Source organism: Pteropus medius, unplaced genomic scaffold (genome assembly GCF_902729225.1).
Source record: "Pteropus medius unplaced genomic scaffold, Ma_sr-lr_union100, whole genome shotgun sequence".
NCBI classification, from domain to species: Eukaryota; Metazoa; Chordata; class Mammalia; order Chiroptera; family Pteropodidae; genus Pteropus; species Pteropus medius.
This window is the reverse complement of record NW_024344370.1, coordinates 1,843,159-1,858,309: the sequence shown is the minus strand read 5'-3', so window position 1 is coordinate 1,858,309 and position 15,151 is coordinate 1,843,159. Positions and strand designations below refer to the sequence as shown.

Below are 15,151 nucleotides of genomic sequence, written 5' to 3'. Positions count from 1 at the left end.
CTTCTTTCCTTCCATCTTTCCATCTCCCTTCCTTTCTCCCTCCCTCCCTCCTTCCCTCCCTCCCTGGTTCACTCCCTCCCTTCCTTCCTCCTTCTCTCTTCCTTTCTATCTTTTTCTTTCTGGTGAGAGGTGACAATTACTTCCAGAAATGTTTCATATTTTTGAGATTGCCTTTCAATATTTGCACTTACTAAATCATAAATCTATGACTGCAGAGAAGAGCCATCATAGTTGATCTTTACCTGTTGTACCAAGTATATAAATATAATCCATATGACAAACAAGAACACATGAAATACACAGTAATCTTCCCTTACCCACAGTTTTGCTTTCAGTGGTTTCAGTTATCTGTAGTCAACTGTGGTCTGAAAATATTAAAAGGAAAATTCCAGAAATAAACAATTCATAAGTTTTCAATTGTGCGTTATTCTGAGTGGCATAACAACATCTTAGGCCATCGTGTTCCGTCCAGCCCAGGATGTGAATCATCCCTTTCTTCAGTGTATCCACACTGTAGACACTATCTACCACCCATTAGTCACTTAATATCCATCTCGGTTATTTGATCGATTGTCTCAGTATCATAGTGCTTGTGTTCAAGTAACACTTATTTTACTTAAAAATAGCCCACAAACACAAGACTAGTGATGCTGGCAATTCAGATATGCCAAAGAGAAGCTGTAAAGTGCTTTCTTTAAGTGAAAAGGTGAGTATAGTACAATATTTTGAGAGAGAGCATATTCACATAACTCTTATTACAATATATTGTTATAATTATTGTTTTATTATTATTGTCATTAATCTTATTGTACCTAATTTATAAATTAAACTTTATCATGGGTATAAATGTATAGGAAAGAGCATAGTATATACAGGGTTCAATACTATCCACAGTTTCACTCATCCACAGAAAGTCTTGGAACATATACCCTGCAGATAAGGAGAACTACTATAATCAAAATGCAAATTGTTTTGCCCCTTCATCCCTTTAAGACTGATTTAGGGTGAAGTTGTTCCACTCTCCCTGAGTGGAAAGACAGATGTGTTATGACTTCTCACTCTTAGTTTTAAAATGTCTGTTAGTATATTTTAATTTCAGTTGTACCACATGAAATTTCTGTATTTATAGGTCAACAAATTTTATATAGCAACAAATTTTATACATACGGTTCAACTTAAAACAAAACCAACAAGACAAACTATGAGCGTCGATTTATAATTAAATCTTCTCTTCTCCCCCTATTAAAGCTTTACAGGTGAGAAGAATGTGGCTGAGAAATGGGCACAGCTCTCTGTTTCCCACCTGTCTCTCTTAGATTGCCAACTATAGTTTCTGATCTCTCGGGGGATGGGGTAGAGAAAATAAATAAAGGGTATAGAAATTCCTACTCCACTGGTGTTATCCTAAGAAAGATCAGGTGTTAACAAATGTTTACAACTTTCTTGTGAATTCTTTGGGTGGTCTCCCTTTACCTACTACCTACATCCTTGGCTGAATGAATGCATTTCACTACTGCAGTCTCTAGGAACCAGGGCTATCTTCTGCTGTCCTGTGCAGAGGCCTCCACTCACTTGCAGGAGATTCTATGGACAGACCTAAAATGATTCTCTGATGATCCAGGGAAACACATACATTCCTTGTACTGACAAACTGGGAGTATAGGCTCATCTCAGTGCAGCTGTCTCTACTTTGACTTGCCTGTCAGTTGCTAGGCAGTAGATATTTCAGGCAGGAGTCAGGCACTAGTCAACTGTGTGTCCCAACTTTACTAGACATGTACCAAGCTCATTGTATGACCCAGTCCACTGAAGACTTTCTCACCAGGTTCTTTCTACAGAGAAATCTTCACACATTCTCTGAACCCCATTCTCAATGCCTTAATTTCCTTGATATGAATGAGGAGTCTAAGAGTTCTCTATCCAGCTCTTAACTTTCTGTCTTTGTAACTCCTCTGGGAAGCCTCTCTCACAATTCATTTTTATGTCTGCCCCTTTTAGAAATAGACATAGGGAGGGTAAGTAAGTAAGGAGGAGGAAAAATTCTAGAAGCTAACTCTGCCAATCTTAGGGCAAAATTGGGTGCTTTCATTGTAAACATTTCTCTGAATAGAGTCATTGTTCCCTATAAGAAAGATGTAACTCCATGAAGCCCACCCCGCGGGCTAGAATTTCTCTGGCGGTTAGACAGAATAGCTCCTCTATTAGGATTCTCATCACAGAAATGTAAAATTAATTATCGTTCTAAGAGTTAGAAACATCAAATTTGCAGCAGAACGGGTTGAGCATATAAGCCACTGATTGTTATTTATTCCTTTACAAGACTGAGCCACTGTCCCAGATCCTCAATGAAGCAGTGATTATACTTCTAAAATAGTCTTATAGATTTTCTTCCTGAAGTTGTCTAGCAACTTTAAACATATTGCAGCTGCACTAATTTCTACAAATAGCTACAAATAAATTAATTTTTATAGTAAAATAGATAAACAAATTGGAAAATAAATTCAAATATTCAGATGACTATAAAATATTAAAAATTTAAAAATATTTCAAGAATATTATTTGTTTTGGAAAGAAAGGATTGGAGAGGAAGGTAAAATGGGGTAGACAATACAAGCAGAAGGGAAGAAGCCAGGGGAGAGCTATGATCAAGCAGTGGATGTCAGGTATGTCAGTGCAGGGAGCAGAGCACCAAGAGGCCTGGGCTGGTTCCAGCCAAAGGGCTGGCCTAGGAAGAATGAGGACAGTCATGATGAGATGGAAAGTACTAGAGACCTGTTATTTGAGGACATCAGATGGAATCAGCTCTGAAACTTCTCTCCAGAAGTAGGGCTCTCAGGAAAACAAACAAAAAAAAGAACACTGGACTGTTGTTGGAGAGCCGTGTGGGTTTATGTGCTGTCAACAATTAAGGAACCTTGAACAAGTCACTTAGCCTGTCACGTCCCTCCATAAATTGAGATTCTTGGCTAAATTACCTCTAAGATTCCTTCCAGCTTAATTTTATGGCTCTACGAAATCTTTTTGACAAAGAAGAAAGGACAGGGGAAGACAGGAAAGGAGGAAGAAAGGGCTTCAGAAGGGAAAATAAGGGGATCCATGTAGAACATGTACCAAGAAGAGGAGCAAGTCACAATTCCAGAGTGGTTTTGTAAGGGATATGGACCACCTGACACTTTGTAGAAAGAAAGATATACTTCTGGTAATTCACTTGGAAAGACCAATTGTAGATGAGAAACTTGAATCCAGGAAAATTTCCACGTTTTGATGTATAAAAGTCTATTTTCTTTGAATGATTTCATACTGATTTCAAGTTTTCTATTCTTTAGTAGGACATACGCAAGCTTACGCCTCACCTGGCTCTCTAAAGAGACCTATTCAGCTTTGGAATACACCCATATGACATTTCACTTTGAGGTTTGAGTTTCATTTTCAATCTTCAACTACTATTCTATCAAGAAAATGTATGTTTTTAAAAAATATATATATGCATGGATGGATACATACACAGATACCTGTGTGTGTGTGTGTGTGTGTGCGCGCGCGCGCGCGCGCGCATTTATATCCCAATTTTAATGTAGGTGTGACAAACATTGACGTGGTCAGAGCACTTTTTCAGTGCCTCAAGAAATTTTTCCAAAAATGAAGCTCTCAGAAAGAAAAAGAAAGCACACGGGACACGTGCAGTCCTAGAGTCCCCGTGGTCTCCCATAGTCCCCAAACCAGGCAACAACAATTCTGATTCTAGTGCTAATTCCTGCACTCAAGCCATGGACCTCACTTTGACATTTAATTTTCCTGTTATCCCTGTGTCTTTATATTTTAAGCCATATGGCCATATAAATTTAGATGAATTAAACCCAAACTCAGTGTCTAAAGTGGAAGAGTCACGTGAGAAGTTCTGTTTCATTTAGAGGTAACAAAGGGGAAATGTTTAGAAACAGGTACTCACAGGATGAAAAAGAAAGACAAAAAAGGATTCACCTTACTGTAGCTAAAGCATGGAGCATTTGCTTTTTACTTAAGGAAAAAAGAATTATTAAGTACAGAGAAAAATAGACTTTAAGCAATATCCTGTGGTCAATTCCTAATGTGTTTGTATAATATGAGAAAGGAGATTATGATGTGATGGTTCTTTGGGATGTCAGATTAGTTTCTATAAATTCTGAAACTCTGCTCTGATAGTGCCAAAGTGGCTACACTTACATTATAATTAAGAATTCAATTATGATTTCATAGAGATCTATAGGAGATATTTTCCAAGAACACTGAAAATGGCAGCTTTCACAATATTTTCTGTCTAAATATAATATGATCTGTCAGTAATATTCCTTTTATTAGGAATAAGAACAGGGTTATGGAATATAAAATTCACCCTGAATGTTACCTTTATTAATTAATTCATTTTCAGAATACTTTGTTTTAGTAAAAATTCATGCATTTTTATCTTTCAGACAAGAGAAATCAAAACACAGAGTTACATACCTGTGTCTGCTTAGGACCAATATCCATTCTTTCAAGAAGGTTATTTAGAAAAGCTGTAACACTCTCCCAGGGGTAGATGCTGTTGGAACCATCCAGCACGATGACTATGTCCAGTTGAGTGCTGCATTCTGCAACAAAGGGAGTCCACTGTTCAAATTTAAGGTCTATCTTTTTAGAGGTATATGAAATGATTTTCTTTTGGCTGAAAGAAACTCATCATAATAGATTAACCGATGGTTTACAAAGTGGACACATTGCTTTTACAATCAGAAAGAAATAGTTTTAGAAAAAGTACAAGTGATACTCATTGCATTCAGTAACAGTTTTGGAGTTCTTATCAAGTAAAACCCATCTATATTTAATTTTAACATTGTATGAGCTATCTTCAGAAATTTTCAACATGAATTTTATATGAGTTCTCATGCTGTGTATGTTTCAAATGAGGTTACTATCCTCAGAGAGACTTACCCTTTAAATAAAAGCAATGTGACAACTTTGGCTATGATGTTTAAATATGATTCTGTAAAGGTTACTTACATTAATATCAATTCCAAAAATAGCAATGAGATTTGGTTATATATTGGCAAAGCAAGCATTTACCTAAATTGGTAATGCTGGTAGCTGAGAAAATATTTCAAGTTTTTTGGTATGCTCCTGTGTATATATATGTCTCATTCACTGCTTATACTTTCAAACATGCAAAAACATTGCATAAAATCTGTACCTTGTACAGGGGCAATGGAGTTCACGACTTGAAATGTGGGGCTGACATCAGAACAGATTCCAGTTGTGTAATGCAAATGTCCACATCTATAGGCATATAAGGGCCCACATGCCTTTTGAAAATTAAAGAAAAAGTTAAAAACTATAAGGTTTAAAATTATATAAAAGATTTTAAAAGACTTACAATGAAAGCATTCCTGGTTCATTAACTATTATTAACTCTTTGCTTTCTTACCAGAAACCCTCCGTTTGGGTTGGTAACTAACGTTGATCCAAACGTCATGTTCTCCTTTACTTCTGTGACATTGGGAATTGATGTATTAACTAAAAACAGAACAAAACTTTGTGAAGCTGGAAAGCAAAGTGAAATTAAGTGTCTTCACATTAAAACATTCTATTTGCCTTGCTCATATCATAGCACATTCTTCTTTTGGTTCAACTAAACAGTCTTCAAAGTATTACTAAGGAATATAATGAACAAGCTAAGGCTGAAAACATGGCTTAATGTCGCAGAAACTTTTTTCTGGATCACCATCCCAAATAGTTTTGCTGAACTGTAAAAGAATGCAGAACTATCAGGACAGCTACAATGTGGGATTGCCTTTCACACATTTTTTGCTAATTAAAACAAATAAAATTTTTAGTCTCTTAATATTGTAGATATAATGTAAATTCACATACTTATCTTACATGTCATATCTACATGTTATAAGCGACCAATGAGGAAACATGACTTTTGGCAAGAAGAGGGAAAATGGATAGAGGACCAGAAAAGGAAACTCAAATACAATTTTTTTGACCATTAATTTAGCATCATGGGGACATCATGAGCGTTACAAAGAAAACTGGAGCAGAATTAAAGCAGTGCTAGGAAGTTTGGATAAGAGAAACACAATGAACGGGCTACCTTTGACATTCCGTTTTGAAATGTTGGGTCCTTGAACATGTCAACCTGGCAAAATTGGCAAGAAGTTCTACTTACTCATCAAAAAAAAAAAAAAAAAAAAAAAAAAAAATTGGACAAGGAAAGCAAAAGCTTCTAAACCTTACTCAGCAGAATGCTGACATATTTGAAAGTGGCAATACTCAAGTTCAAGAAAGATCTGTTCATGCCTAGAAGATTTTCCTACCTTAAGACTATATATATATATTTAAAGAGGGAAATGGAAGCAGAGATTCCTGAATGGTCACACTGACGTCCAAATCTGAACATCAGTCTTTGTTCCAGAGTTTAATGTGATTTGCTTTGAAAGCACTTGGGACTGGGCTATAATCTAAAATGGTTTTGAATAACCTGGATTCGAGTTTTTTTATACTAGGGTTGGGCATTCCTGGGATATTAGGGACTGCATAGAAACTTTGCTACTGTTCTTGATGTAGCTAAAATCTCCACGCTGATGTTAAAAATCTAGTTTCCAGTAATGGAGGAGTAGCTCCTGTCAGAACAACTGTTTAACAAATAACAACTACAAACTCTAGGAAAAAGAAAAAAAAAATGTATGAAACAACCATCCATCTGAAGGCACTGGAAAATAACCAAAAATAAGCAGAAATTGGAGGGGAGTCTGTACTTGTAAGAAGAGATTAGCACTGGGTGAGTTTCCTGTTTTTGTGTGTCTTTGTTTTCTTCTAAGGGAGGCTAAATCTCAAATAGAACTCTCTCAGTCTTGTTGTCTTGAAGAAAGAGAAGACAGAAATTTGGGGCCATGGCAGCAATTGCAAAGTGAGGGATGTTCTATGTTCATATATATTCTGTCCAAATATCTGAATGACATGAACTGTGTATATGCAGGGTAAACTTCAAACAGCCTAGCTTCCCACTGCAGTTTGGAAATTAAGTTCAGCCAAGTAAATTGCCTGCTAAAACAAAAAGTTCAGACTATCCAAGGGCATATAGCAGATCTAAATCTCCACACATAACTCAGAAGTATACTCCAGGATACAATCCAAAATTACTAAACATAAGAAGAAATAGGAAAATGTGACCCAACCTCAAGAGAAAAGTAATAAATGGAAAGAAATGTTGAGATATTCCTGATGTTAGAATTGTCAGGCAAGGATATTAAAGCAGCTGTTATAACTATGCTTATGAATGTAAAGGAAAAATGTTCATAATAAACAAACAAATAGGAAAATTTTAAAAAGAACTGAAAAAATACAATATCTGAAATAAAGTTGTAGGTTATGAATCATTTCCATGGTATTTAATACCATATAGAACACTGACAGGTTTCTAACTCCTGGATAGTTCTAGTAGGAATTTTCTAGTTAAGTTCTAACTATAGTGATATTTCTATCAAATACCTCTATTTCAATATAAATTTATCTTGTGCTATTTTCTTTTTTAAAAAAGTAAATTTATCTATTTCAATTCCTCTTGTGCTATTTTCTTTTAAAAAACAAACACTAAGGTAAATTTTGTGGAGGAAATGTGGTGGGCGAATTTTATTTGGAAAAGTTCTTTCATGTAACCATGTATTTACAAAGGATTCTGAACAATGAAGGTCATGAAAGGTTACAAAACCAGCAAGGTCTTCTAAATCTATGGATATCCTATGGTGAATTTCTAAAGCAAATAAATAAAGGGCAGAGGGAATCAAAATGTTATTTTATGTAAATTTGAATGATAAGAACTAAAGGATGTTTATAGGTTATTTTTAATATTTTCTTGAGTTGGTTGAAATTTATTTTTAGTTAGGTTATCGGGCATAATTTAGGACCAGACTTCAACATTTTGACTTTACATACCTGGTAGGTCCAGCTTTATGCAAGGTAACGATTCTCCTCTCCCAACTGGACACTTATACACATCTCCAGTTCTGTTCTTAGGTTGGCCAACTAAAGGAGAACCAATAAGCACCCTGGAAGTTAAATAACTCAATTACCATTTTTGAACAAGAAACATTTTGCTTTAGTTATTTTATAACTAATTCTAAGACAATTGACAGCAGTTCCCATTGACAAAATAAGATAGTCATCTTGTATTATTAATTCAATGTTATCTAAAATGAGCAGAGTTTCTTCTCCAAACTGCAGATTGGTTTGAATAAAAAAAACACATAAAATACATAGAAGAGGGATGCCATAACATTTTATTTTATTGTATTATACATTACTTTGTCATATTTTTATTTGGGGGCTGAAATAATAAATAGTGGTTAAGCCTACTGTTGTGTTAGTTTACAAAACATGGAAGTATAAATGACTTTTTCATCAGGAACTGATAATTTAATAGAGAAGTTAGGAAATATAAACATTTAACATTAGTATATGTTAGGTTGTAAGCACTTAGAAAATAAGGATAGTTGTGAGACCAAAGTTAAAATCACTTATTGTCTTTTGAGACAGAATTATGAAATCATTTTTATTATAATTACTGGAAAAATATAATCACGATTTATATTAGTTCTAGCAAGCCATTTAACAAGGTCTCCTATGATATCTTCAGAAATAGGATGAATGAATGTGATTGTTAAACTATTGAGGTGGATCCACAGCTGCTGATTCATTGCTGGCTAAACAGTTATGCCCAAGGATACTGATTGCTAGTAAGCAAAAGACTCCAATTGTGTGTCATAAGATTACACTTAGTATTGCCTTAGCCTATATCTTTATTAATGACTTGAATAAAGATACGGAAAGTATAAAAGTACTCATCAAGTAAATCAATATGCCTATTTGGGCATTCAGAAACATCTCAACATTCCGGGAACAAGAAACTTAAACTAGTTAAAGTTTAATAAAAAACTTATGTAAATAACTTCATTTTACTGCATACTATTATCTACATCAGTACAAGATGTGGGAAACTTGACTTAATAGAAGTTCGTGTGAAAAAGTCATGAGGGATTTAGTTGATAGAAAGTAAATATGAGCCAAAAGTGTATTTTAGTGCCAAAAATGCTAATGTGACCTTAGGCTGCATTGCTGGAAATAGATGCCCTGGTCAAAGAAAGTGATAGCCCCTCTGTGTTCTGCATTGTCAGACCATGTCTGGGATCGCCAAATTAAGGACACTGGCACAATGGAATGTATTTAGGAGACTATGACACAGATGGCTAAGAGTCTAGTAATTTTGTTAGACTAGAGATGCTTGAGGGAAAGTTGGGGATGTTTAGCATAAAGAAAAAATGTCTGAAGGAGAATTGAGAGGTTGTTTCGAGATGTTGGTAGATAGGGCATGCATTTTTTAAAATTTAAAGATTTGAAAGATTTTCATATTGAAAAAGTATGGGATTTATTTTGCGTAGGTATTTTGGGCAAAGCTAGTATTAATGGAAATAAGTTTTATAACAATTGTAGATATTTAATTGTTGAATAGACTCTCTAAAACATAGTTATGATATGAGGCTTTTACAAAGCCATTTCTGTTATGAATAAATAACTATAAAAATGTTCAAATTCTTTAATGCATAGTTTCTACTTCTGAGAATCTCTCTGAAAAAAATGACCTAAAATTAAGAGGAAAAGCTTAATGCATAAAGATAATGCCCAAAGTGTTATATGTAATAATGAAAGATTAAAAGAAACATGATGAACAGCAAGAACTAATTAATCATTGCAGGATCATTCTATAAGGAATTGCACAGCCATAAAAAAATAATAGGTAATTAGATCACATAGTAGGATTAAAAATTATTTTTGACCTAATGAACAGCAAGAACTAATTAATCATTGCAGGATCATTCTATAAGGAATTGTGCAGCCATAAAAAAATAATAGGTAATTAGATCGCATGGTAGGATTAAAAATTATTTTTGACCTAATGTAAAGTAAAAACCTACCTAATTTAATGAAAACCTATGACATAATTTAAAGTGAAAGATACCAAATTATATTCAATGTACTCATTATAATAGCAGTGATAATAATAGCTAGCATTTAATTAATTTATGCCACATGCTAAACACTGTTCTAAGTCTTTTCCATGTACTAAGTAATTCAATCTTCTCCACAAAATATAGCATGAGCTTTGGTGTCAGACTTCATGAGTTCAAATCATGACTTTACTATTTACTTAGATGTATGTTTAGGACAAGTCGATTACCCTTAGTGCCTTTGTTTCTTTGACTGTAAAATGAAAATAGTAAGAGCAGCCACCTCACAGGGTCATCATGAAAATTAAATGTTACTGTATGTAAAATGCCTACACCAGTATCTGGCTCATAATATGTACTATACAAGTGGTAATTCTTTTTATTGTTATAATATACATTTTTCTCAGATGATAGAACAACTTCATCTATGTAAAACATAGATTAAAATGGAGCACACCAAAAACATAACAAATTATATTAGGGAGGTTATGGTTAGGCTTTCCCCCCTAGTAATTTCAAAGCTTTTGTAATGTGATTGATTATATTAGTTTTATAGTTAAAACAATTAAGAGAAAAGTAGTGAGTGGACTGTTATGGAAAGTCTTTAAGTTGGGGCTGGGTAGATCGATTAATGTTTTATTAACAACATTCTACAGGCTAGACATCTATTCCAGGCCCTGGGGATATAAAATAGATAAAACTTATTTTTTAAAGTTGTTTAAAATTTAGAGGGGAAGTAAACCATAAAGTTACTATTACAATACCGAATAGGTTTGAACTTGTGGCACTTCAGCAAAATCTCAAAAGCAAGAAAGAATACTGCTCTCTTGATAAGGCCAAGTAGCTCACTATAACTGGAGTACGAGTTGGTCTGGCAAGGTAAACAGTGTTCCGATTACTAATATTCTTATAGTCCGCTTTAAAACCTATAGGTTTATTTTATCAAGGGGGAAGTTGGGAACCATTGAAGCTTTTGAAGAGGGATGTGACATAATCAACTCTGATTTATAAAGCTTATTTGTTTGCAGCATCATGAATAAATTGGGGAAAGGGGCAAATTAGACTCAGAGAATGAAAGAGTTCCTAAAATAATCCAGATGAGAAAGGAGAATCTGAATTAAAGAAGTGGAGACAAAGGGATAACCAATTCTAGAAACGTTTAGGATATAAGCTATCTTAGTTTGGGTCCCCCTCACTTCAAAGCAGACCCCAGTCAAGAACTTTCATACAGGTAGATTTTTGGGGAGGCAATTCTAAGAGTGCACAAATGTGGAGGTGGGGAAAACGATGGAGGGAAGGAAGAAGGGCCAGAAAAAAAGAGTACACTGACAATGGATTGCTTCTGCAGGCATCTGGGCTCAGTCTTGCCGGGGAACATCTAAGAAACCGCACGGAATATATATGAGCACGCTGTGAACATGGTTGAAGCTTTAAGAATAAATACTACAATCTTAAGATAGCAGAGTAAGAGAGTTGAGGGCTGGCATCTAGGAGAAAATAACATTTCAGATTTTAATTTGCAAAGGAAAGATATTGGTAGGAGTGATCTGAGAGGAGGAAGGAGAACCAGGAAACAGTGGTGTCACAGAAGCCACGGTGGTGTCAAGGAAGGAAAAGAATATCAAGAATGGGAGGTGAGAATGGGAGCCAGGAACCTAGGGCAAACTTTATTTCAAGTAACATGGCTAAAAATGAGGGAGATAGGCCATGTTAATAAGTGTGGGCTTATGAGGGGTTTGGAGCAAATTTAAATTTATTATAGAGGCAATGTATATATGGTTAAATCATGATAACAAGGGAAAGGCTAATGTCACAGGAGAGGGAGTCGAGTCCCTGAGCAGATAGAAGGGGTGGATGCAGAAGGACAGGTTTGTCTCAGAAATGAGGAAAGACTACTGATTCCCTACACAGGGATCTCGATGGCTTGGTATCCAGAAGTTTGTGCATGTGGTAGATGGTTTGGAATATTGAGAATTTTTGTGATGTGATGTTGTCTTTCATCCTTCATTGAAGTAGAATCTATTTTTTTCCTGGTGAAACTGGAGTCTGCTTGATACATAGAATGCAGCCAGAATGATGTTGTGACTGCTGAGGCTAGACTTTAAAAGGCATTGCAGATTCCACTTTACCATTTTTGGAAATCTGAGACCATCATGCTGTGAAGAAGCCCAGTATAGCCTAATGGAAGATGGGAGGCCACGTGGAGGAGAAGTAATGCTTGAGGTGGCAGCAGGAACTGCCAGATATATGAATTTAATCATCTTGGATCCTCCAGCCCCAGTCGAGGTACCAGATGAGCACAGATGGTAGAATGAGCATTCATGAGGTTCCCTAGGCAGCAGGGGCACACCTATTCAATCCTCAAAATCTTGAGAAATAATTAGTTATGGTTGTTTTAAGCCACTAAGTTTTGGAGTAATTTGTTTGCAGCAACAGCTAACTGAAACAGAAAAGGAGGATAAAGTTTTGATCTGGTGTCTCCCTCCCTCCCTTCTTCTCTCCTTTCTTCCCTCTCTTAGAAACTACTAGCTGTAGTCCTCTAGAGAGATTTAGTGTGAGAGGTAGTAGGGCGGTGGGCTTGTGGAAAGTGATAAAGATTTAAACTGACAAGGAAAACATAGGCTGGTCAGGCAGACCCTCAGGCCAAGATAAGGTAGATTATAATTGGTCAGGGATGCTTTGGAAGATGTTTCTACAGTAGATAGAAGATAGGCCTCCAAAGACCCTTCCAATTCTAAGATTCCATCATCTTAGTAGAATAAATTCTAAATGCGTAGAGGAGAACCAATTAGGTGGAAAATGTGTACTGGAGAAAATCTAGGATAATCAATAAAAAGTGAGTTCCGAACAGTGTGGTAACAGAAACGTTATTGCGAATTATAAGGCAGGATGGAAGGGAGATCACAAATAGCTCAGGCAAAAGTGTGGAAACAGAAGAGCGAGAGCTAAAAATGGAAGGTGACAGGAAGTATGGGAACACAGAGAAAAGCGTCTATATAAACCAGGGCAAGGAGGTAGACGTTGGCCAGCAGTGGACTTTGAAAGGCAGGAAAGGGTCTGGGGTTTGTATTTGATCTCCAGAGCAGTGTGGAGATCAAAAGGCCCTGGAGTACGGGGAATCATTGGAAATAACCTGACACAGCCGCTGGCCCCACGGCTTGTCATGTGATACAGGTAAGTAAAGACTGAGGTGTGATGCTCAGGCAGTGGTAGAGTGTGGCGGGCCAGGATTGAGAGTTGGGGCCAATGGTAAAGAATGGGGTTAACAGGACGTAGGACATAAAACAATTTTGTGTCTTTTCCTAGGAGCTCTTTGTTCTGCTATCAAGCATGTAGTCCTAGGAAGTACATGTATCTTACCACTTAATTCTGAGTAAGACACTTTTCCCAAGCTGCGTAAAACAAGATCCTAAAAAAGTATCAGTACAGAGTTTATGGAATTTCAAGAATCTCCAGCATTCCCAGTCCCCATTATCTTACTCTCTTTTTCCTTACAGCACTTATCACCTTCAGACATGTGATATAACCTACCTGTTCATTAAGTTTATTATTCATTTTCTGCTCCCCTCCCCTCAATAGAATATAAGCTCCATGGGAGCAGAAATTTTCATCTATTTTATTCACTCATATATTCTTGGTGCCTATAACAGTGCCAGGTACAAAATAAACATTCAATAAATGTTTATTAAATGAATGAATTGATGACTGTATCAAATACTCTAAGAATTTAAATAAGTCAGACCTGTGAATTTTAGACTCATGTGATCAGCTAAGAGATCTATATTGGGAATCGCTTTTTTTTTTCATTTTAGAGGCTAAATATTTAGCAGAATGCTGTATATATGATTTTGGGTAACACAGGCAGCATTTCCATGGGTCAAGGTTACAGAGAATCCTTGCTGTTAGAGGAGAGAACTGGCCGAAAGTCAGAAGGCTGTTGTTTCACACCCTGGCCTGTCACATACTGGCTATCGTAAACTTTTGGCAATTTGTTCTCAGTTTTCTGTTTAGAAAATGAAGATAAGAGTGATATCCGCCCAAACCCACAAGGTCAACATGAAGACCCAAGGCACATTGTTTCATGAACTGTGGATGTTGTTATTTTAAAGCTCAATGCAAGTTTGCCTTAACTCATTACATTTTATTTCTATTAGATTTTTGTTTTTTATTTGGCATTATTGCTTTAATTTGTCAGCAGATTAAGAGGATTAAAGAATGCTCTAGATCTTATTGCTGATCTCTAGAGAAATGCTCAATAAACTCAAAAATCATTGAAATGAGAGAAATATCTCTTCTCCATAAAATCTCCAAATATAAAATTTGGTGGATTGAGAAATGTTTGCTATTTATAATAGTCATTATGACCGTTATTATATTTATTCGAATAGTAGTTGGTCTCTGACTACTTTGTTTTTGTGTTTATGTTTTTTCCCCTCTGTAAAAGATAGTTTCCTGGAGATTGTTGTCTCACACGTACGTTATTTCATGAACACTCTTTCACCTAACCCTTTCTCGATGTCCGAGCCAAGTCACTATCAGAGTGCCAAGTATGCACTGCCAGCCAATTTTTAAAAAATAAATGGTGTGTTTGTTCCTTTTAGAGAATAAAGTTATACAGTGGCCCCATTAGCTGCAGGGCTCTCAGACATGAAAGGTAGACGGGTGGGAATGAGGTGAGCCAAAGAAATGACAAGTTCGGCATAGAGGAAATTTCAACCTCAAAAGATATGATGAACAAAGTAAAATAAATATTATATTAAAATCTGTCTGAGAAAATTTGATAGAACCTTTAAAAAGTTTTTATCCCAACTTAAATAAGCTTTATTTAAAACACGTTATGTATTGGAAGCAGGTCATCAATCACATGAGGCCCCTAGTAAACCTTACCAGGCATAAAACAGGGTGCTCGAGGGAAAAGGCACAAAATCAACAGGTTTTGATTCATACTTGTACACTGGGTTGAGGACTGGCGAGGGAGGTATCTGCATCATGAAAATCTACTATGGAAAGACAGGCCCACCGAAGTCACTGCTTAAGCAGAAGCCCCCCAAGAATGATTGCTGGAACAGCAGTTAAAAGGGTGGGTGCACACACTGGAAGGATGAAGCAAAGGAACGGCAGAGAGTGGA

General features: G+C 36.0%; 1 protein-coding gene across 1 annotated transcript in view; it reads right to left on the bottom strand.

Annotated features, from left to right (window-relative positions):
- ITGA1 (integrin subunit alpha 1) overlaps positions 1-15,151 on the bottom strand; it is a 155,864-nt gene that overhangs the window by 81,802 nt on the left and 58,911 nt on the right. The window contains exons 3-6 of the mRNA XM_039869916.1: positions 7,954-8,066; positions 5,441-5,529; positions 5,207-5,318; positions 4,483-4,610 (exon numbers count right to left, since the gene is read on the bottom strand). Coding sequence (XP_039725850.1) covers positions 4,483-4,610; positions 5,207-5,318; positions 5,441-5,529; positions 7,954-8,066 — 442 coding nt within the window. The remainder of the gene's footprint in view (positions 1-4,482; positions 4,611-5,206; positions 5,319-5,440; positions 5,530-7,953; positions 8,067-15,151) is intronic.